Source organism: Miniopterus natalensis, chromosome 11 (genome assembly GCF_054644295.1).
Source record: "Miniopterus natalensis isolate mMinNat1 chromosome 11, mMinNat1.hap1, whole genome shotgun sequence".
Classification (NCBI taxonomy): Eukaryota; Metazoa; Chordata; class Mammalia; order Chiroptera; family Miniopteridae; genus Miniopterus; species Miniopterus natalensis.
In genome coordinates, this window is record NC_142091.1 from 50,512,145 (window position 1) to 50,537,240 (window position 25,096).

At 35.0% G+C, this 25,096-nt stretch overlaps 1 protein-coding gene across 1 annotated transcript; it reads left to right on the forward strand.

Moving 5' to 3' along the window:
* Positions 1 to 7,336: 7,336 nt before the first annotated feature.
* C11H11orf58 (chromosome 11 C11orf58 homolog) lies at positions 7,337 to 21,405 on the forward strand. The gene is made up of 5 exons (XM_016225167.2): positions 7,337 to 7,448; positions 12,548 to 12,631; positions 14,929 to 14,989; positions 16,499 to 16,608; positions 20,337 to 21,405. The coding sequence occupies exons 1-5, from the start codon at positions 7,386 to 7,388 to the stop codon at positions 20,562 to 20,564; spliced, it is 546 nt and encodes a 181-aa protein (XP_016080653.1). The 5' UTR covers positions 7,337 to 7,385; the 3' UTR covers positions 20,565 to 21,405.
* The last annotated feature ends 3,691 nt before the right edge of the window (positions 21,406 to 25,096 follow it).

Here is a 25,096-nt window from a genome sequence, read left to right on the forward strand (position 1 = left end):
TAGCAGTATAGCATAGTGATTAAGAGCATAAATACTAGAGCCACACCAGACCACCAGTTCCACTATATTTAGGTATGTAATCTTGAACTTGTTACTTAACCTTTATATGCCTCAATTTTCTTGAGCAAATTTCTTAGTCTTTATATCCTCAATTTCCTGATCTATAAAATGAGATGATAATAATAGGACATACCTGTGTGAAGATTATATAAATTAACATATGCAAAATTTCTGACACATTGCAGTCCAACTGAATCAAAAATTCTGGGATAGGGCCTAACAATATAAGCTTTCACAAAACTCTCCCAGGTGATTCTAACACGCACTAAAGTTTGAGAACTACTGGTGCAAATTAATAATTTCTCTTTCTCTCTTGACATATATATAGCCATTAGTATACTTGGTGTTTTACACACCCTATCTTTTGTCACAAAACTACTCAAAGATTAGTTTTCAAAACTGAAGGTAACTTCACATCCACTGAGATAGTTATAACCAAAAAAGACAGTAACAAGTGTTGGCCAGCATTTAGAGAAATTGGCCCCTTCCATCATGCTGGTGAGAATGTCAAATGGTGTGGACACTTTGGAAAACAGTCTGACAGTTCCTCAAAAAGTTAACCATAGAGTAACCACATGACCCAGCAATTCCACTCCTAGACATATACTCAGGCAGACAGAAACCATGTTCAAACAAAAACTTGCACACAAATGTTCATAGCAGGGTTATTCATAGTAGCCAAAAAAATGGAAATAACTCAAATGCTCATGAAGTGATGAATGCAGTATTATTGATACAACCGAATCTTATTCAGCCATAAAATGGAGTAAAGCAACAACTTGGATAGACCTTGAAAACATTATGCTAAGTGAAAGAACCAGTAGCAAAAGAGCACACACTGTATTATTCTAGTTATATGAAATGGCTAGACTAGGCAAAGCTATAGAGACTGAAAGTAGCTCTACTTACCTAAAACTAGGTAAGTAGGAGGAAAATAGTGATTGACTGCTGATGGATACAGGGGTTCTTTTGGGGGTGATAAAAGTGCTATAAAGTTGTGATGGCTGCACAATTCTGTGACTATATAAAAAAAATTGTAAATTTTAAATAGGTGACTTATGCGATATGTGAATTATATCTCAATAAAGCTGTTATTTAGAGCCCAGCTGGGCGTGGCTCAGCAGTTGAGCATTGACCTAGGATCCAGGAGATGGCTGTTCAATTCCCTGTCAGGGTACATGCCTGAGTTGTGGGCTTGATCCCCAGCCGGGGGCATGCAGGAGGCAGCCGATCAATGATGCCTCTCTCATCATTGATGTTTCTATCTCTCTCCCCCTCTTCCTTCCTCTCTCTGAAATCAATAAAGATTTATATTTTTTTTTTAAAAAGCTGTTATTTCGAAAGCCTGAAGGCATATGCCAAAAATATCATTGATGAAAAATATATGTAATATAAGGATGTATCTGATAAGGGGCTAATTTCCAAAGTGTACAAAGAACTCATACTACTCAGCAAGAGGAAGACAAACCACCCAATTAAGAAATGGGCAAAGGACTTGAATAGACACTTCTCCCAAGAGGACATATAGATGGCCAAGAGACATATGAGAAAATGCTCAACATTGCTAATCATCAGAGAGATGCAAATTAAAACCACAATGAGGTGTCACTTCACACCGTGAGAATGGCTGCCATCAACAAATCAACAAACGACATGTGCTGGCAAGGGTGTGGAGAAAGGGGAACCCTAGTACACTGCTGGTGGGAATACAGACTGGGGCAGCCACTATGGAAAACAGTATGGAGGTTCCTCAAAAAATTAAAAATGGAGCTGCCTTTTGACCCAGTGATTCCACTCCTAGGAATTTATCCTAAGAATCCTAAAACACTAATCAGAAAGAATATATGTACCCTGATGTTTATAGCAGCACAGTTTACAATAGCTAAGATCTGGAAACAGCCCAAGTGCCCATTAGTAGCTGAGTGGATAAAAAAGCTGTGGGACATTTACACCAGGGAATACTACGCAGCTGTAAAGAAGAAGAATCTCATATTGTACCCTTTGGGACAGTACGGATGGACCTGGAGAAAATTATGCTAAGTGAAATAAGCCAGGCAGGGAAAGACAAACATCACATGATCTCGCCTATACGTGGAACCTAAAGAACTTAATAAACTGATGAACAGAATAGATTCAATGACATGGAAGCATAGACAAGACTGACGAATGTCAGAGGGATGGAGGAGGGCAGGTGGGTGGAGGGGGAGAGAGTAACCAAAGAATTTATATGCATATATGCACAACCCAAGGACACGGACAATGGTGGGGAGAGGGACTGGGGAGGGGGATGGGACAGGGTGGAATGGGTCATTGGGGAGAAAAAGGGACATCTGAAATATTTTAAACAAAAATAAAATTTCAAAATTAAAAAAAAAAAATTGATGTAGTTATAATAATATGTACCTAAACCCTAAATCATATTATCATGGAAGTGAAGGAAGAAAAAACACGGGAAAAGTAAAGGTGCTAAATTCTTCACACATATAGGGGGGTCGTGAGACACTGAGGTATTGTTTTACTCTTGTTTCGAGTAAAAAAAACTGAATTATAACCATTAATACTATTAAAAATTAAATGCATATCCTCCAAATCACCAGAAAAAAGAAACTAGAAGGAATTACACTTAGATGTTAACTGTAGTTACCTCAGAACTATGACACTATGAGTGATTTTTATTTCTTTTTTTACTTTATTTTCTGCATTTTCTTCAATAGGTTTGTTTTATCTTTGTGACTCTAACTTTTTAAAAATCCATTTCACTTTACTTGTGTAGTCATTTTTGGTTAATTTTTTAAATAGGTTAATATAGTCAGATAATTTAAAATTCAACAGATACAAAAAGTATGGTGAAAAGTCTCCCTGCTACCTGTGCACCTCAGCCTCCCAGCCACCTACTACCCCAAGCATAGTCTACAAATATTTATCAGTTTCTTGGGTATCTCTGTGAAAATATTTTATGTAAACATATATATATGTATATATATGTGTATATATGTGTGTGTGTGTGTATATATATATACACACACACACACTTTTCTGTTTTTTAACACAAATACAGTGTAAAATATACATTGTTCTACACTTTGATTTTTTTATTCCACAATTTATCTTGGAGACTTCCAGATATCAGAACTTCTTTCTTTTTTTTGTTCATTTTGAAATTTTTTCAATTACAGTATACATTCAATATTATTCAGTATTAGTTTCAGATGTACAGCAAAATGGTTTGAAAATTATGTGTTTTACATAGTAGTCACCCCCATTGCTTCAAGTATCCACCTGGCCCCATACATATTTATCTCAATGTTGACTATATTCCCTCTGCTGTAATCTGCACCTCTGTGGCTATTCTGTAACTACCAATTTGTACTGCTAAATCCCTGTTACCTTTTTTTTTTGTAAAGTACTTTATATCAAAAGTCTTACAGTGGTGTAAAATTTAAGTCTAACCAAGACCTCCAACCCCCCTCCCTTCTGACAGCTGTTAGTCTTCCTCTTTCTTTTTAATGGGTACATAGTAGTCTAATGTATGGGTTTATCATAATTTACTTAGCCAGCCTCATATTGACATATTACTTTTATAATTGGCAAGAAGAACAAAGTGACTTTGGAGAAAAAACTAGAGTGTTCTAATTCCAATTTTCCCTTAAAAAAGAATATCACTCATTGATTTAAACTCATAAATTCTCTTGGAATATTGAAATGTTCCAATATTCCAAATACTGGAATGTTGCTGCTTTATGTATACACAGACCTTATGACCAGATTAGGAGATATGCATCAACAATAATTTTATTGAAGCAATTTTATAAGCAAATACATTTTCATCTCCTTTTTCATTCTTTATTCCTTTCAGTTTCTAGGTATGTATAAAACAATCAAGCCAATATTTAAGACACCAGATTTTCAACCACAATAACAGTGGCAAATCTGCACATCCAAAGGACAGAAGGGAAATTCAGCTCATCATCACTGATTATTATCAACCACAAAGATTTATTTTTTTTAATACTTTGTCTTCAGCATTCTATGTTAGGCTCTATAGTTTCCTTTATATTATGCCTTTAAAATTAGCTTTAAGATAGGTTTTATCTTTTAGTCTCTCACAGTTGAACATTCTTTATTTTCCCCTTGGCTTCAATGATACTCAACTTTCCTTGTTCTACTTCCACATCTATCTTTTAATCTCAGGCTCTTCTGCCTCATTCTGCCCTTAAATGTTCTTTCTTTTTTCTTTGCTTTTCCAAGAACATCTCTTTTACATGCCTGACTGCAGTAAACTCCTTGAGGTAAGGGATTATACGTTATTTATTCTGGTTTTCCTCAAATTTAGCACACTGCCTGACACGTACTAAGCATTCTATACAAAGGCACAGTGGAAAGTGCATGGGTTTTTGAAATTGGACAGACATGAGGAATGAATCCCAGCTTAGCTACTCACTCATTAGCTATTTGATTATGGGCAAGTATTTAACTTTTCTTAAGCTTCATTATCTAGAAAATAAGTTCTTGCAAATATTGTGAAGTTTTGAGATCAATTAGAAAAAGCACCTAGCAAAGTATATGGTGCATAGTGAATGTTAAATAAATAATAGTTATAATTATGGTTCCAAGATTTTTTTTATTTTAGTCTAGTAGCAGGTTATTTTGTACAGAGCATATACAGAGCATTATTTCTTCTTGAGGATTGTTAACTATACTCAGTTATGACTACCCTTGGTTGTATATTAATATATGCACTCAAAAAAATGAATGTCTATTACATGCTAAGCACTGGGTATATAAAAAATGAGGAAGGCATGGTCTTTACTCTCATGAAAGTATTTCAAAGTTCTATTAGCAAGATGGTCTCCTCTCCTTGTCTTTATTACCCAAGAAAGGACATTGCTGAGTTTCTGGACCTTATACGAAATACTGCTCTGTTACATTATATTATTTCATACTTCATATATTAATTCAAAAAAAGTTATTAACTACTCTGTATCAGGCATTGTGCTAGAAGATACAGAACAAAAGATAAAGGTGGAACAGTCCCTATCCCAAAGATGTTATTTCAAAGTTCCACCCAGTACAGAATATCTTCTTGTATTACCGAGTTTCTATGCCATATATGCAATTCTATTACACTGTATAATTTCATCCTTACCTATAGCCTTCTGTATTTGAAGCTGAGTAAAATCTGATTAAGTGATCCAGTCTTTATTATCTCCTATGTTACTTTTTGGCTTGTGATCTTGTTTTATAAGTTGAAGATTTAGCTTTACAGGTACCAAACAATTCTGGTGAAAAAATAAAAGACAGGTTTGCCAGTTCATTAAGCTTTTCCAAACTTTCACTAATTAAAGTTAAAACTATTTAGTAACTATTAGCCTTATTGGTTGTCCTTTTTTCAGAATTCTTTTAGCAATTTAAATGACCTATTCAGGCATCTCATTTGTTTACTGGTAATAAAGCTGAGTTCTAAATTATATATATTAATAGTCTGTCAAATGCTTTGGAGAACCTTAGTCCATCCTAGAAAATTCTGTAACTTAACTGTAATTTCATTGTAATTATATTTATAGAACTTTTGTAGAATCATAGTTAGTAGAAAAAATATTTTAATTCTCAGTAAAGAGCAAACAACCACTTCCGAAAAATACTTTTTCTCCTCATGGGTTTACCCTTCTCCACCTTGATTTATGGTTTAAAAACTAACTGACTAAGGTGACCTTGCTTGGTTATAAAAATAGCCTTGAGATTTTTTTTTTTCTCATAAATTCCTAATTAGTACTGTTATCCCTTTGCTTCCAATATAAAGGAGCAGATTTGGATATATGACTGGACATAGAACTATATTCCACTGGTCACAGTTCTATAAATGGCCAGTAATCATCTGAAATCTAGGGAAGTAATACTATTTCTACACAGGCAGTCAAACTAGAGCAATTGTGGAGTTCAGGGGCTAATAGTGATGCAGTTTCACAGGTTACTTTCAGTACCAAAATGCAACTCTATCTGTAATGTCATCCCACTTACTGATTTTTGCTTAAAAAAAAAAAAAACACCAAATTTTTGATCAAGGTCAGAAAGCTTCAGAGTAAGGACAAGGATCCTGACAGAATGTTAGGGTTGAAGGCAGCCAGGTTCAGGCCTGGTTAAAAATTCAGATACCTTGATTCTGCATGAATAAATCTCCAATATCCAAATAAAACCTTTAGATACAGCAGTTTCTGAGGAGATTAGTGGTTGCTGGGGAGAGGAGATAATAGGGAAGGGCTGCTGAATGGCTACTGAATTTCCTTTTGGGGTGATGAAAATGTCTTGGAACTAGATTGAGGTGATGATTTCACAACACTGTGAAGGTACTAAATGCCACTTAATTGTACACTTTAAGACGTTTAATTCTATGTTATGAGAATTTCACCTCAGTAAAAAAAAAAAAAGGAAATGTTTAAAGGGAAAAAAAGATAGATGGCTTGCGGGGGGGGGGGGGTCACGGGGGTGCAGGGTTTTCACTTGAAGGCCCCCCAAAATACAATACCTACACACCAGCAGCGAGGTCAGATAGGGTCACTTCCACTTCACACAAAGCCATGTGGAAAGCTTACAAAATTCCCTTTGGTGGGCCCTAGTTTCAATAACATCCGATAAACTGGTACACCACCATTTTAGCCTCATTTCGGTGAAAAAGAGAAAGCAGCAAAATGTTCATCAGAAACTTCTAGAAAGCTGCCCGAGGGATCACCGAGAAACCTCTGCCACCAATACAGAACACCAGGGTGGAAACGGTAGAAGCCATATTTTTTTCAAAGGTTTTTGTCTTAGGAGCAGGTTACTCCTTAACATTAAATAAGCCTCAAAGACTACACTTAAACCTAGGTGCTTAACTATGACGGATACCTATGTCAACGGTGAGGCATCTCACACTGAAAAGCGAAAACCAGCCTATGCCTCTTTTTGTGCCAACGAAGTTCTACCACCACGCTCACCGCCATACCCATCCGCGGGAAAGCTCCCTTCACCAGCCGGAGAAGGCGGAGCCTCTGAGGACACTCCTGCCACACAGCGCGGGGTGCGCCGCTGGGCTTCCTGGGAATTGTAGGTTTAGTCACCCGCTTTGTCTTTTGTTTAAGCCGGTATGGAGTCAGCCAGAAAACTACAACTCCCAGAGTGCTCCGGGGTGGCGAGCGGCTGCGGCGTGACGACTGTGGCAGAGAAGGCCCGAGGGGCTCTGCGTTCTGGAGTGGCGCTGCTTGTTCCGGAGGCAGGTTGCAGGCTGCTGGTACCGCGGCTGAGGAGAACAGCGAGTCCGTTTGGCATTGGCAGTCGGGGTCCCCGCAACGATGAGTGCTGCCAGGGAGTCCCATCCGCACGGGGTGAAGCGTTCAGCCTCCCCAGACGACGATGTAAATAACAATGGCGGAAACGGCTGAGGGTTGAGGCCTACTAAAGGTTGGGGTAGACCGGGAAGGGTGGGTGTAGAAGGAGGAAGAGCCTGAAGTGGCCCAAAAAGGGAGGGAGGGTGGGGGACCCAGAGGAATGGGAAATGTCTCCCTATTGAATTAGAGCCGGAAGGTTTGATGAAGGCCGCACGCTAAGAGCCAGAGGCCTGCGTAGGAAGTGGGATAGAGGAAGGGAATCCCGGACAGTGGAGAAGTGAAAGCGTAGTCAGGAGATCATATTTGCCTCTTCCGAGGCTGATGAAGCCTCTTGATCGGGCCTTTCTGCTCAGGATAGAGACGGGAAGACCCTCCCTGTTTTAGGCTTAAAATGTTCCTGTGACAGTGTCAAGATATTCGTGCAATTTGAGTAAATGTTCCGGCCGGGATTATTTTTGCAGTGAACTGTTAACAGTTAAACTTTACTGTTAAAAGTTAGAACAGTATTGAATGGACAAATTGTACCAGGGGAGTAATTTGTTATGGCGCAAGGTGGTGAGGTCTAAGACATTGAGACCTAGAAGCTCGTTTTGATGTCAAGTACCTCCCTCTCCCCCCTCCTCCCTTTCCCCCTCCTCCCTTTCCCCCTCCTCCCTCTCCCCCTCCTCCCTCTCCCCCTCCTCCCTCTCCCCCTCCTCCCTCTCCCCCCTCCTTCCCCCTCCCCCCTCCTTCCCCCCTTTTCTACCCTGCCAGCATGTCAGTTTAAATAGCAAACCATTCATTCCTTAAAGTAACATATTAAATATTTACTGCTATGCCAGGTGTTGAAAATTCAAAGATAAATAAGTATGTGCTTATCCTAGGCCTTTTTTATATCTGCCCCAATTCCTAGCTCATTGTCAGGAAGACTGCAGTAGCCAATAAACTTAAAACTAGGTCCTTCTTACAATGGGTAAATAAATGCCACGGGAAGGTTGATGGGGAAGTTTGGGGGAGGGGGCATGGCATGGTAGGTCATCTTTAAGGATGGTGAAGATAACGTCTGGTTTTCTTTCCCTTACTGTTTAAAGCACTGTCAACTTCTGAATGTATAGAATTTTTTGTTATCTATAGTGCAGTTCAGTGCCTTTCATAGCATCTTATTTTGTGAACCATAAAAGGCTCACTGAATACTACTAGTGCATCTTTCGTAGCAAACGACTTAATGGTTAAGACCCATCACTCTGGATGGGTGGAAGGGTTAGGTCCAGAATAATAAGGCTCTTTTAGCTTTGCGGAAAAATTAGTAATCAGTAAAGATTTGAGGATGAATAGTTATAGTGAGATTTATTCATGCCCTCTGTTCCTCCCTACAACTGGCTTTTAGATCTTTTCTTGTTGATACGGTAATCCAGTACATGACATGAATTTATGTAGGCTTGTGAGTAACCTGGGTGCCATTTTAAAAGCTATTACATTGTTTTCCTCCTGGTATTTAACTGTGAGTTGATTGCTAGACTGTTAGGCAGCTGCTTTACTAGACACAGAGACATACACTTTTAGCTTGACAGAAAAGTCTTGGTGATACTAAGTAATTTAACACAAAGTTAAAGGGATTAAGTAATTAAGTCTCTGCAGCTTCTGATGAGATCAGTTGAAACTAGGTGACCTTTAAGCCCTTTTCCAGTTCTATAAGCATTCTTTTTGAAGGTGATCATTAGAGTTGCAAATCACACACTCCCTAAAATTGATTATATTGCTAATTTTATATTATAGTTCAATACAGTAACCTATCCCTTGATAATAATTTTTTTCAGTCAGTTTCTTTCATATGAATTTTATTTTTGCTGGTATTTGGGAGTTATCTTTTAAGTACTTATTTTAAAAATATTTTAATATATGGAAAACATTTAAAATGTTTTTAAATAGACATCTAAATTGTAGAAAATTACTAATTGTAAGATGTAGTTGGTCAACAGTGTAATGAACATACATTGCCTGTAAAAGATAATTGAAGTTTTCTTTGCCCACTGACCTCATACGTTAAATGGGGATTGCAAAACATTTAAAAAGATACTAAAAGTAGATGTTAAATCACGGAATCCAACTCTAGGAAAATGCAGACAATGTTAGAAGTGAATTCCAATATAGTTGTTATGGTATTATTGGAGGTAAATTGATTGCAGTTCTATAGTATATAGACAGCTTAAAAATGGTTTCATTGGCTTAATTAGAGTGGAGAAATGAAAGCTATCTTTTAGGGAGTGGGGGGTGGGGAGGTTAATTTTAGTCACCAGTGGAGAACCTCTGAGAATGTGTCAGGGCACCCATGTGCTATTCAGAATGTAGCACTTGGGCAAGGTACTTGCTGTTGTATGCTAAGGTCTTTGAAAGGAAGAACTAGAGGACTTCATGATTGAAAAAAATTAGGATTATAAATTGTAAATGATAAGGTTATTTATGTAAAGACATTGAATACACTTGCTCTTTGAATAGAGTTTGGGAAAGTTTTGGTTTTTAGACAGTTGTTTTTAACCTAATTTTATATATTTTTATAACTAGTTCATAAACTACTTCCACATATTCTATCTCATTTGATCATGTACAGTATGATGTAGAAAGAGCAGAGGACTTAAGGCCAGAGGATGGAAGCAAGTCCCTTACCCTCTTTGCCTCATTGCCCTTATTTATTAAATGGACTCTTGAGAGATTGTAAGTGAAAGCAGTTTGTAAGTTGTAAAACATTAGGCAGTTTTTAGGTGTTGTTATTAAGACAGTCTTTTAAAGAAGCCTCTCTGTGTCGATAAGGAATGAAAAGAAGTTAAATGCCAGGTCTAGGTTCCCAGAGAGCAAGTTAATTTAGTGGGAGTCAAAACTTAAGTTTCACTAGTACTTTATACTTTTTTTTTTTTTTTTTTTAACTCTGTTGAACCAGAAATAGCTAAGAACTAACTGGTCTGTGAAAAGATGAGCTGTTAGATGGAAAGAAGCAGAAATTTGGAACTTCAGTAGCCAAAGTCATGAGAGCATGTAAGCCCCCTACCAAAAGGAATTTAGAAGAGCCATGACTGTCCATATAGTACAGATAGTTTTAATTCTCATATGCCCAGAAGAAATGGCCATTGTTTCTTTTTTATTCTATTAGTCTTTTTTACAAATAATTTTCAGAAGTAAGAATAAAGGGATAGTGAAAATCACCGTCATGAGAAATTCTAATAAGAATTTCACCATAACAAACCAAATTTGTATTCTACTTTTGCATGATATACATACTCAAAATTATTAGCATCCTCTGACTACAGCTGCTTATCAGTTGTCATGTGTGAAACTGGAACATACAATTTCAGATTCCAAACCTATATCTAATAGATTTTAGCTTTATTATGAACTTATTCTAGTTCTTACATTTGCATCATCAAAATATACTACTTAAATTTATTTAAAACGTTTGATTGCTTATACTTTTGTGTTGAAAAGGGGGTTGTCATCTTTGCTCCATAATTGTGAAACATTTTCATTTTTAGATTATAGACTCAATTAGAATGATCAATGAATGTTTTCATTTCTACGTTCCTTCTAGTCACCTTTGTATACACACCTGCCTTCATCATTTGTCCACTTAAAAACCATATCAAGTAAGTTTTGGTGTACAGATATCATAAAAGATGAAATGAAGCAGTCACAGATCTTTTTAGAAAAACAGGATGGTCCAGGCTATTGTAGCAGAATATTGCAGGATGAAGTCCTTCCTGTTGAGTGACTCTCTGGATGAGAGTATTACATTTCTTTTTTTTTCTTTGTCTATCGTTGATTTCTGGGTTGGAGAAAAGTTATCTAGTATTTCATCATCCAAAGACTAGTAGTCATAAGATTTTTGCATATACAGTTAATATTGCCATCACCTGTCATTTTGCATTCAACTACTTATTTGTGTAATAATTGTGAAATACCTTGTCAGTTTTCAATTTTTTACCTACTTGCAGTTATGGGTAGAAATGAAAAAATTCTGAATTATCAACTGTATCCAAAGAAAGCCAAAAGTGATCAACAGAGGGGTGATGTTTTCTTGAAAGATGATGCAATACTTTGAACAACATATGAGAAAACTCTTCTACCATTTTCTCTTTTATTATTTTAGTCATTTTTAGCATAGTTGGGAATAATTGATGAATTAAAATGAAGTAATTATTACATTTGTTTCAAGATATAGGGAAAACTAGCATTGGTATTCTATAATATTTCTTAGATTTATCAAAGAGTTCAATATTTGATATTGATTTGGCCCATTTGATAATTATAAGATAGAATGCGTTACTCTGTCCTTTTAAAAAATAAGTAAATTTTCTCTTTGTTCTTTGGAAGACCTTTAAGAAAGAATGAAAGTCATAACATATCAATCCTTACAAAAACTAGAACTGCTCAAAAAGAAATTGAAAAATTAAAATTAGGTCCAGTAGATTCTGGTGTTAAACTGCCCTTTAGAATATCACTAAAGCCAAATAGTTCAACTAACAACTTTGGCAGCCTTCTGGGTTCAAAGTACTAGGTCTCTAGAGTTTAATAAGGCTCTGGCACAGTAGGTCTTAACATGCAGTTGCCCACATGAACAGCATCAGCATCACTTAGGAATTTGTTAGAAATGAAATCCATGACACCCACCTCAGACCTACTGAATCTGCAACTCCTGGGGTGTTCTCACAAGCCCTCCAGATGATTCTGATAGAAACAAACTTGAGAACTAAACTCTCTGGCTGCAGAAGAACTGAAAGCTTCTGCCTTGAGGTAACAAAAGGAAAACAGATGCTCCTCCTATGTGGTTACATCCCAATAAAGCCCATCATAAGTTGAAAATACCGTTAAGTCAAAAATGCAAACCTAACTTACCAAACATCATAGCTTTGTCTGGCTAATTTCTACTGAATGGGTATCACTTTGACACCATCATAAAGTTAAAAAATCTTAAGTTGAACCATCATAAGTTGGGGACTGGCTGTATATTTATGATACATGTGCTTAATTTCTTAAGTAAGAATGAGCCCTGTTTACAGTTAAAACTGACAGGGAAAAACAAGATTTACTGGTAGGCTTTAAATCTTTTAATATTTATTATTATGCAAAAAAAATTAATAGGCAAATTTCTTTTCCAGCTTGGATCTAGCAATTGGGAGGCAGCAGACTTAGGTAATGAAGAAAGAAAACAAAAGTTCTTGAGACTTATGGGCGCAGGAAAGGTAAGCATCAGATAGTATGCATTTTTATCTTTCCTGTGAAAATAATGTCGTTTTTTGTGTATGTTAAGTGAGAAGAACTAAATATACTTGGATCCCATTTCCCTGTTCTGCATGATTATTTTAGGCTTTGGAGAATATAGCTGACCAAACCGAGCGCTTAAAACTTTTACTATTTCTTAGGATTCTTATTGCCTCTGGGCAGTAGGTTTAGAGATTATATAGAAAAAAAAATTTGGTTTGAAGAGACTCCTATGAAAGAAAGATGTTGTTAAAGTTTGTGATTTGCCATTTGTTAGACTGGTGATTTAATACAAGGTATTCTGGATAGACCAATTGGTAGGTCATATAGCTCCTTTCAGCCCTTGAAGCAGTAACCAAGGGAATAACCTTTACCCCTGATTTTTAAAATACTTGATATGTTTTTGTGAAATCCCTTTGTTTTGATTAACATAATAGAAGATGCAAAATGTAGGTGCCAGGAAAGCATCACCAATTGGAATAAACTCTTGTTCCTAGCAATTCATTTTTATATGCAAATACAGTGATCTCTAGATATTTAATTTTTTGTCAGCAAGTAAATTTATTTTTGTAACATTGTGCCAATAGCCTTCCTATAAATGTAATGTGAAAGAAATAGGAAGACTTTTCCCTCCTTTAAGATCCTTAAAATGAGATTCCGCTTTTTCTTTTTGTTATTAATATGGAAATATATTTCCGCATTTTAGTTTTACCAACAATTACTGACTGCTATATGCCAGGTACTGTACTAGGTTCTGGGGGAGGGGGATCATGTAAAGCAATAACACATGTTTGGAGCTATGGTGTAATGGAGGAAACTTAGATAATAACAATATGGAATTAGAATTTCTGTGAAAGAGCTATACACATAATGCTGTGGAATCACAGACAAGGGTAGCTAACCTTGGCTTAGCTGTATAAGAAACCTTTCCAGAAATAGAATTGATCTGAATATGGAAGAATGAGGAGTTAGCCAGACTACAGCAGTGGTGTTGAGGGTAGGGAGAGACCATACAAAACAGGAAGACCTATACAAAGGAACCATTTGTGTAGTTTATTAATCCAGGTTTTCCATAATTTGTAATTTGTGATAGAAAGTAGTTTGAAGTTTGCCTAGGTTCATGCAAATAAAAGATTTACTAAGTATATATAAAGTAGGTAATCATTTAGGGGTCATGCTCAACCTAGTAGAATGAAAGCTCCTCAAATACTTAAGAAGAACACCCTAACAAAATGTATGAAATTTAGCTACCAGTAGTCAATTATATTGATAAAAGTGGGAGGGAACAGATTGAACAATTGAAAAACAAATTTGGCTACCAGTAAATGGACTGTTTAGCATACATTAAATTCTTTGCTAGCAAGGCAAAGATTGTAGCTTAGATCTTTTATGTAGGCTGGTTAGATTTGTTCTGGTTTGTGACCACAAAGTATATACTTAATCCTAGCCAGCTACCATGAGTATTTCATTGGTCACAGAGAGAACTAGCTGAGAAAGTATGAATAGATCAGTGCCGTTATACATTCAGATCTTCTTGATGTATTTTCTGCAATCTAAAGAAATAGCATATTGAATTATTGATTTGCTTATGTGTTAATGGCATGTAAGGTAATAAGCATTAATGCTTGAAGCTTTCAGTAGTATCTTTGGTTATGGAGAATGTGTCTGTCATCCTTTCACAATAGAAAGATTTGTTATTTACTGTACCTTCACAGATGATTAAGATTGCTTTGCAAAGTCACTCTATATCTTAGTGATCAATTTATTTCTTTACCTTGTGAAACTGAATATGAACCATAAAGAATGGATTGCAACTGATAAATTACGAATGATTATGTAGCCAGATCAGTTGGTAACTTTGAATCAGATTTATTTTTTTATTTTATAGAACTAGATTGTTTTAAATTGCTGTTTTTGACAGTTTGAGATTGGGTGTTCATTGCAGCCACATACTAATGAGCTAGCTATTTGAGTGTGATGTGTCAATAGTAATAATGATTTTCATTTTTTATATTTTTAAAGATCTTTCACTTTGTTCATTATCAGTCTATTTCATTTTTAGTTAGCTAAATAGTCTCAGTTGCAATCTCCATAAGATACACCTGAGGCACCAGAAAGAGAAGATGGGAAAATTAAAGCAATTCATTTAATCGGCCTTTAATCTTTTTTCTACATTGTATTCCAGAAGCCTGGAATAGTGTTGGGCATTTAGTAGGCGCTCAATAATTATGTTAGATTAGTGGTCTCAGATTCTAATACATTTTCTGCCTCCTTACAGAAAGAACATACTGGTCGTCTAGTTATAGGAGATCACAAATCAACATCTCACTTCCGAACAGGTAAGAAACTTAAAACATAATTAAAGTGAAGGAGCTAAATTTGGAATATGGAATATTTGTACATATTTCGGTATATTCTAACTTCTAGGTATAATTGTGTTTATAATTTAAAACATTAGAACTGGAAATGTATGTAGTATATGTAAACATGTTACATATATTATGTAACAATTAGTATATACTTTGATTTTTAAAAGATTTAAGAGTATACATCAATATGGTGTTCTAACCAAAAAACTGACCCTTTTTGTCTTCATTTTTACGGATTCACAACATATACTTTAATTGTAATAAGGTTTTATGTCTCATCTTGCCAACTGTAGTATGTAGTGAATTGATATATTTTTTACTTTATAAGTTATTTAGCATATAATGTTCTAATTGGCATATTATACTGGTTTATAGTTTATTCACTAGTTTGCTCTGAAATCTTTGAAGGACTAAGTCATTGCAAAACCTGAAGAAATTAACAAAAAAAATTGTGGGGGAAAAACTTTTAAATAAAAACTGAAAATGGATTTGGATTTGAATTAACATTATACTGGCCTAGAATATGTAGCACATTTTAGAAGTTAATAGTTATTTTATATTTTTGGTATTAAATAATTTCATATTGATTTGCATTGCTACAAAATACTAAGAGTCCCCAAGCTTTGCAGAATGGAAATATATTCAACTGCTTTTTAAAACTGGGAGCTTTATGAATAACAATAATGAAAAGCACCAACATTTGTGATAAAATGTGAAATTCCTCTTATATTTACAAATTAAAATGTCATGCACAGAAAGCTTTAATTGTATTGGTGACCTCTAATTCTTGCATATTAAGTTCACAGGTAGTTGTTTAGTTTTCTGCTTAATAACTACATACAACAGTATATATGTAAAAATATATGTCAAATGTTGCATGATAAAATAAAAACGTTTATGTCACTTCAATAAACTGATATGTAAGGAAAGGCATAAAGGAGAGGCATTACAAAGGTCATTTTATTTAACCATTCTCTAACAAGATTGCATGTCTTTTCATTATTTCTGTTCCAATACAGAAGGTTTTGTTTGAAGGTTTTATGTAACTAGAAGAAAACATGCACTTTCAGGCAAACAGTTATTAGACTATAAATAAGCTAAAACATATAATAGCTAGAGTTCTTAGTAATATTCGCAGTATCTGAACTTCTGGCACTTCTTTCAAAGACTCTTGTGTCTAGTGTGGGGAAATATAAGCTCTTTATAATTGGGGAAATATAAGCTCTTTATCTTCAGTAAATGCTTTTTTAGTTCAAAGGGTTAGCTATTAAAGAAGTAATCATAAATATATATTCCAATTATTTTATGTTCATTGTGTCCTATGGTATACAAACCCATCCACAAAATTAACTGTAAAATAAGTCAGAGTTCAAGAAATCAGCCCTGATTATAATAGCATCTGTTTTATGGGTTTTTTTGTGTAATCAAATATTTTTATTAATTTGACTGAAACATAACCAAAGTACCCTGGACATGCAGGGGAAGAAGACAAGAAAATTAATGAAGAACTGGAGTCTCAATACCAGCAAAGTATGGACAGTAAATTGTCAGGAAGATATCGAAGACATTGTGGACTTGGCTTCAGTGAGGTAGTCATTAATGTATTTTCATTAAATGGGAAGATAATTTTCAATTTGATATAGTTTTTATAGTTAGTTTAAATATTTTTATATGCCCAACTAGGTCTTTGTAGATAATGAGATATTTTTGTGAGATTTATAAATATTCTGATACAAGTTTTTGTAAATTCTGCTTAGATAATCACTAGGGCACCTTTTTTTCACTTATAGTTAACGTAAAATGTTATATTAGTTTCAGGTATACAATATAGTGATTAGACAGTTATATGCCTTACAAAATGATCACATTAAGTGTAGTGCCCATCTGGTACCATACATAATAATTACAGTGTTATTGACTATATTCCCTATGCTCTACTGTACATACTCAAGACTATTTTTATAACTGGCAATTTTTATTTCTTAATCCCTTTCACGTTTTGTACTCATCCTCCCTACCCCCTCCTATCTGGGAGCTATCAGTTTGTTCTCTGTATCTGTCAGTTCTGTTTCTTTTATTTGTTCATTTGTTTTGTTTTTTAGATTCCACATATAAGTGAAATCATATGGTATTTCTCTTTCTCTGTCTGGCTTATTTCACTTAGCATAATACCATCTAGGTCCTTCCATTTTGTGGCAAATGGCAAGGTTTCATTCTTTTTTATGGCTGAATAATATTCCATTGTGTATATGAACCACATTCTTTTTTATCCATTTGTCTGTTGGTTTACACATAGGTTGCTTACATATCTTGGCTACTGTAAATAATGCTGCAGGGAAAATAGGGGTTGGGTACATATATATCTTTTCAAGTTAGTGTTTCGGATTTCTTCAGATAAATACCCAGAAGTGGAATTGCTAGATAATTTGGTAGTTCTATTTTTAATTTTTTGAGGAACCTCCATACTGTTTTCCATAGAGGCTGCACGAGTTTTCCACCCATCGACAGTGTATAAGGGTGCCCTTTCTTCTACATCCTTACCAACACTTGTTTGTTGATTTATTGATGATAGCCATTCTAACAGGTGTGAGGTGATAATCTCATTGTTATTTTAATTTGCATTTCCTTGATGATAAGCGATGCAGAGCATCTTTTGATGTCTTTTGGCCTTCTATGTGTCTTCTTTGGACATCTCTCTATTCAGGTACTCTGCCCATTTTTTAATCAGATGTTATTTTTGGTGTTAAGTTGTATGAATTCCTTATATTTTTGCATATTAACCACCTTATTGGGTATGTCATTGGCTAATATCTTCTTGCATTTAGGAGGTTCTTTTGTTGATGGTTTTCTTGCCCTGCAAAAACTTTTTAGTTTGATGTAATCCCATTTGTTTTCTTTAGTTTCTCTTGCCTGAGGAGACATATCCAAAATCATATTGCTAAGAGCAGTATCTAAAAGATTTCTGCCTATGTTTTCCTTTATAGTTTCAGGTTTTACATTTAAATCTTTAATCCATTCTGAGTTTGTTTTTGTATATGGTATAAGAAAGTGGTCTAATGTATCTGTTCAGTTTTTCCTACACCATTTATTGAAGAGACTATCTTTAACCCATAGTATATTTTCACCTCCTTTGTCATAGATTAATTGACCATACAGGTATGGGTTTATTTCTGGGATCTCTATTCTGTTTCATGATGTGTCTGTTTTTATGCCAGTGCCATGCTGTTATGATTACAATAGCTAGGTAGAGTGATACCTCCAACTTCGCATTTTCTCAATATGCTTTCGCTGTGCAGGGTTGTTTGTGGTTCCATATAATCTTAGGATTATTTATTCTGTGAAAAATACTGTTGGTGTTTTGTTAGGGAATTCAAAGAATCTGTAGATTGCTTTGGGTAATGAGCACATTTTAATTATTAAATTCTTCCAGTCCACAAGTACAGGATAGCCTTCCATTTATGTGTGTCTTCAGTTTCTTTCAGCAATGTCTTACAGTTTTCTGAGCACACAGATCTTCTACATCCTTGATTAAATTTCTAGGTATTTTATTCTGTCCAATGCAGTTGTAAATGGGATTGTTTTCTTAGTTTTTTTCCTAATAGTTCATTGGTATATAAAAATACAACTAATTTCTGAATATTAATTTTGCATCTTGCTACTTTGCTGAATTCATTTATTAGTTCTAATAGTTTTTTGGTGGAGTCCTTAGGGTTCTCTATATATAGTTTGTCAGTAAAATAATGAGTTTTACTTCTTCCTTTCCAATTTCGATGGAAATTTTATCTTTTTCTTGTCTGATTGCTGTGGCCAGGGTTTCCAGTACTATGTCAAATAAAACTGATGCTAGTGGACATCCTTGTCTTCCTCCTGTTCTTAAAGGAAAAGCTTTCACTTTTCAACATTGAGTATGTTAGCTGTGGGTGTGTCATTTATGGTCTCTATTATTGAGTTACCTCTCCCCATGTTGCTGAGAGTTTTTATCATAAATGGATGTTGGATTTTTGTCAGATGCTTTTTCTGCATCTATTGATAAGGTCATATAATTTTTATCTTTCATTTTGTTTACCTGGTTTATCATGTTAATTGATTTGTGGACACTGAACCAACATTGCATCCTTGGAGTAAATCCCACTTGATAGTGGTATATGATCTTTGGAATGTATTGCTGAATTCAGTTTACTGATATTTTGTTGAAGGTTTTTGCATTACAGTAAGTTTGGGAGCTTTCCTTCCTCTTCAGTTCTTTTGGAAGTTTGAGAAGAATAGATATTTTTCTTTGTCTGGTAGAATTCACCTCTGGAAGCCAGGATTTTTGTTTGTTGGGAATTTTTTGATTACTGATTCCATTCTGTTACTAGTAATTGGTCTGTTACCAATTTTGTTTGTCTTTATGTGTGTCTTTTGATCTGAAGTGGGACTCTTGTAGGCAGCATATGAATGGGTCATGTTTTTTTATCCATTCAGCTACCTTATGTTTTTTGATTGGAGCATTTAGTCCATTTAAAGTATGTAGTTATTGTCATTTTATTAATTGTTTTGTTGGTTTTTATAGTTCTCTGTTCCTTTCTTATTCTCTTGCTCTCTTCTCTCATATGTTAATGACTTTATATAGTGTTATGTTTGGATTCCTTTCTCTTTATTTCTTGTATATCTCTTACAGAGTTTTGGTGACCATGTATTTCATATATACCAAGCTGTGTTTATAGTAGTCTTATTTTAAGTTGACAGTTGCTTAAGTTTGAACACATCACTACATTTTTTACTCACCTTCTCCCCACATTTGTTTTTGTCATTATTTTTTTTACCCTGTGTGTGTTTGTCTCCACTATGACATCTTAAATACGCATGAATAACATTCAAGTTAGATAAAATATATCATGTCAGTACTGGTTTGGGAGAATTCTCTCAGTTGTTTCCCAAGTCATCTTTTTTCATATTATAACTACTGGTTTATTACTCCAAAGTAATGTAATATGCAAAACATTGATACTGTGATATCCAAAACACTTTTCCACATTTCCATGAATCAGAAGTTAACTTGCCTTATTTACTTAAATAAAGTTGTCTCACCCTTTCGAACAAAGTAGAGGGTGGGACACATAGGTGAGTGGTCTTCAAAACCTTTTCTTAAAATAAAATCCTACTCAAGTCCCAGTATGTAAAACACATGGAGATACCCAAGTCCTCAGTTCTTCCTTTGGCAGCCTGTGATCATAGTACAGTCTTAAAACTGTTAATGTAATGGCTAGGAAATGGTTTTTTCCAGCTTTTGTACTTGATTATATTTCTTTAAGAGCCTGTTGATTGGTGTTTTTAGGTAGAAGATCATGATGGAGAAGGTGATGTGGCTGGAGATGATGATGATGATGATTCACCTGATCCCGAAAGTCCAGATGATTCTGAAAGTGATTCAGAGTCAGAGAAAGAAGAATCTGCTGAAGAACTCCAGGCTACTGAGCACCCTGATGAAGTGGAGGATCCCAAAAACAAAAAAGATGCAAAAAGCAACTATAAAATGATGTTTGTTAAATCCAGTGGTTCATAACTCCCAAACACTTAGTCTTTGTATTAAAAGTAAGCCTTATTGTTATAATGCACAGTGGAGGACTGCTTATAGAGCACAGACCTTTGTATTATAATTTTTAAAAAGGCCCTTTTAAGTAATTACAAAGAGTGTTTGCTTTCAGATGCCATGGGTTATACTTTTATGGGCATGACTAAAATCAATTTTGTAAAGAGTAAGAGTTGTATAAAATAAGAAATAAATACAATACTCAATTTCCTTTGATATTAGCATCATCAAACCTCTAATCTCACCGTTTTACCCCTTCAAATAGTTACGAGGGAGACATTATCTTTTGTTTATGGTAGCTTTTTTGTGTGTTCATATTTTTCTCTTATAAAAAGTTTATCTGTACTGTGATGTGTTCATGAAAAAAATTATTTTATTATACTTCATTATAGTAGAACTATTCATCATGGATATTTCTGCTGCCAGTAATAAGCTAAATTAATGTTGGCAAACGGTTAGGTACTTAGTATACTCTTACTGATTCAGCTCTATTCTTTCGGACCAAAGCAACATGAGAGCAAATACTTTTCACACCTGTTAGGATAGAGTTACAATTGTCATACGTTTGGAATGCTATGACCCCAAGCAGTCTTTATATAAGTTGAATTTCATTGAATGTTAAAATTTTTAATAATTTTTGGCAAAGTTATACAGAAGAAATTATTTCTCTGATTATTTGGTCCTATCTAGGAATATGTAAAAGGGTTTTTTTGTTTGTTTTTTTGGAGGATTTTGTTGTTGTTTTTTAGGTAATATGTGACCAAAATTAATTTTCTTTCCTAAGGCCTAAATAAAGAGAAAGCAGTTTCCCATATTTGGTTGTGATACCTTTAACCTCATTATCTAAAATTGAGGAACAGGCTTATTGAACAAGAAGCTGAAACAAGTTCTCTTCATTTTATCCCAATGCTTTTTATTTTGATTATCTAATTCCTAAAATGTAGTATTGCTTTCTGATTGAATTGCTAGTTCTGTTAGAGTAAGATTACAGTCATCTACTACTCTTACGTGGTTGATTTGTACATCAGATTTACACAAACTGCATTATGGGCTAGTCAATGAACTTTGAGTAATTGGCCCCAAAATATTAATGTTTCTTAGTAACCTGTTCAGAGGCTTGAATCAAACCTGTTTACTGAACTACTATACACCTAGATACTTAATTATTTGATGTGTTGGGTTTTTTAAATTATTTCTATGTCCTTTTGAAAGAAGAGTGTAGCAACTAGAACAGATAATTTCTAGTTTATACATCCTGAAATATTTTTCATATTAGACTCCAATGTTTATCTTTTTTCCCCTCTTAATTCCCACATTGTTTTGTAATAGGTGCTACCCAATATACAGGGTAGGGCAAAAGTAGGTCTACAGTTCATATGGAAAATAACACAATAAATAATAATATAAGAATAAACTCTTTTGCATACTTACAACTATAAACCTACTTTTGCCCCACCCTATAGTTAAATACTAAGTAAGTGGATAGTAGAAAAGATGTGTGACATTTAACAAAATTTGGTTTAAACTAATTGGGCTTTATTTAACTAATTTCACTTTGGCCACTGATTTTCAAATATCCGGTCTGTAGTGTTGCATATTACGACCGATACATGTTTAAGAGTGGAAGAGGGAGAGGCAAGTATTATGTTTTTTAAAGTATTTTCATTGATTTGTTGTTCAGAAGCTGAGTTGTTTACAAGTCCTAGTTCTTATATGTAAATAGAAAAGCCTTCTAAAATAACTGCACTGGAAGACCATTTTTCTTCATCTCCAAGTAGAGAAATTCTCATTTCAATTAAGTCATATGTTAGTGTATATTAACGTAATTCAGGGTTGGAATAAATTTAAGTCTGTTGGTCCCTGTCACCTCATGTCCCAGCACATTAAACATCATGGCTGTCTTTTAAGCATGAACACTGGGTTTTTTCCCTTATCAAATTAGAGGGGGAAACATAGGAGGACAGATGCTCTGCCATTCCTGATATCCCTATTTGAAAAGTACCAGGTGGGGAAATACATGATTTCAATTATATGTTGTCTTCCTGATCTTAAAGAAAAAGCTTTCAGCTTGTCACCATTGAATATGATGCTAGTTGTGGGCTTATCATATATAGCCTTTGTCATTTTGGGGTTAGTTCCTTCTATACCCACATTGCTGAGATGTTAAATTTGGTCAAATGCTTTTTCTGCATCTATTGAGATGATTATGATTTTAATCAATTTGTTGATGTTATGTATCACATTGTTTTATGGATATTGAACCATCCTGCATCCCTGGTATAAATCCCTCTTGATGATGGTATATAATCTTTTAATGAATTCAGTTTGCTAGTGTTTTGAGAATTTTTGCATCTATGTTCATCAGAGATATTTTTGTTGTGCCTTTCTTTGTCTGATTTTGGTATCAGGGTAATGCTGGCTCATAGAATGAGTTGAACTCTTTCTTCCTCTTCCATTTTTTTGAAATGTTAGAGAAGGATAGGTATTTAAATGTTTAGTGGACATCACTCGTGAAGGCTTTTGTTCGTTTGGTGTGTTTTTTATTACTGTTTCAATTTCATTGCTAGTAATTGATTCAGACTTTCTCTTTATTCCTGGTTTAGTCCTGGAAGGTTGTATCTTTCTAGAAGTTCATCTATTTCCCCTAGGTTTTCCCATTTCTTGGTATATAATTAATTGTTCATACTAAATTACATTTAAAGTAATTATTGATATTTAGTTATTGCAATTTTATTGTTTTCTGATTATTTTTGCAGTTTCTTCTCTTGCTCATTTTTGTTTGTTGATGACTTTCTATAGTGTTGTGTTTGAATTCTTTTTATTTCTTGTATATCTTATAGATTTTTGGTTTGTAGTTATTACGTGCTTCATCAGGACACTGTTTATAGCAGTCTGTTTTAAGTTGGTGGTCGTTTAAGTTCAAACATTTTTAAAATCACTACAAGTTTTACTAATCCTGTTTTTTTCATTTTTTACCTCTTGTGTGTGTTTCTGTGTATCCCTTAATTGTTGTAATTACACATGATCTTCCTACTTTTGTCTTTTAACCTTTGTACTAGCTTTATGGTTGGTTGATGTACCACTTTTACTAAGTTCTTGCTTTGTCAGTGAGAATTTTTTTCTTTCCAATATTTTCTTACTTATTTTTTTAAAGATGTCCCTTTAACATTTCTGGTAATATTGGTTTAGTGGTGAATTCCTTTAGTTTTTTGTTTGTTTGTCTGTTTGTGAAACTGTCTGTCTTTTGATTCTAAATGATTGCCTTGCTGCATAGAGTAATCTTGATTATAGGTCTTTACCTTTCAATACTTTGAATATTCCATGCTAATCCTTTCTGGCCTGCAAAGTTTCTGTTGAGAATCTTACGGAAGTGGGCCTGTACATACTAACTGCTTTTCTAGATTTTTTGTCTTTAACCTTTGACATTTTAATTTTATGTTTTGATGTGATCCTCTTTGGATTTGTCTTGTTTGGGACTCCCTGGACTTATATGTCTATTCCCTTCATCCAGTTAGGGATGTTTTTAGCCATTATTTCTTGAAATGGGTTTTCAATCCCTTGTTTTCTCCTTCTGGAACCCCTATGATGCAAACATTGATACATTTCATGTTGTACCAGCAGTTCCTTAAACTATCAATTTTTTAATTCCTTATTTTTGCTGTTCCATTTGGGTGATTTCCACTACCTTATCTACCAGATTGCTGATTTGATCCTCTGCTTCATCTAATTACTGTTTTTTTCCATCTTATGTATTCATCCTAAGTTCATTGAGCATCCTTATAACCAGTGTTTTAAATTCTGTGTAACAGATTTCTTGTCTCCATTTTTTAGTTCTTTCTGTGGAGTTTTGTCCTGTTTTTTTATTGGAGACATGTTTGTCTCATTTTGCTCACTCCCTGTGTTTGTTTTATGTATTAGGTAGATCTTTGTATCCCAGTCTTCTGGGATAGTGCCCCTACGTAGAAGGTGTGCAGTCTACAGGACCCAGAGGTGCAGTCTCCCTGATCACCTGAGCTGGGTGTTCTAAGCGTATCTTCTGTGTGCCTTGTGTGTGCCCTTCTATTGTAGTTGAGCCTCATTTGCTGTTGGCACATCAGTGGGTGGGGTTGACCCTCAAGCTGACTGGCTGTGAGGACTGGCTGTGACTACAGCAAATGAGCTTTTATACTGGGGCTGACCCCATGGAGTGGGAGTCACTTTAACTGGGCTCTAGTACCAGCTGTGTCTGACCTTTGGTGTGTCATTCATGCAGTTGGATGGTGCTCTAGTATGGTCTGAACCTGGCCACTGGGTGTGTTGAGTATGGATCCTCTGTGGGGCTCTGGTTTAGACCATGGTCAGCCACCACTTGTGCCTGGCTTGGGGCCTTGGTAGGAGCTACAAAGTGATCTGTTGATTGCCATTTGTGCTCAGCTTGGAAGCATTTGGGGGAGGCTATGCTGCACACCGAAGCTGGCTGCCACTTGTTCCAGGCTTGAGACCCTTTGTTGGGATCACAACATGAA

What these genes read in the sequence shown, in the direction of transcription:
- C11H11orf58 (XM_016225167.2), top strand. Translation starts at nt 7,386, where the DNA reads ATGAGTGCTGCCAGGGAGTCCCATCCGCACGGGGTGAAGCGTTCAGCC. An exon ending in CAGCCTCCCCAGACGACGAT is followed by an intron (nt 7,449 to 12,547) that starts GTAAATAACAAT and finishes TTTCTTTTCCAG; the next exon opens with CTTGGATCTAGCAATTGGGA. An exon ending in GACTTATGGGCGCAGGAAAG is followed by an intron (nt 12,632 to 14,928) that starts GTAAGCATCAGA and finishes GCCTCCTTACAG; the next exon opens with AAAGAACATACTGGTCGTCT.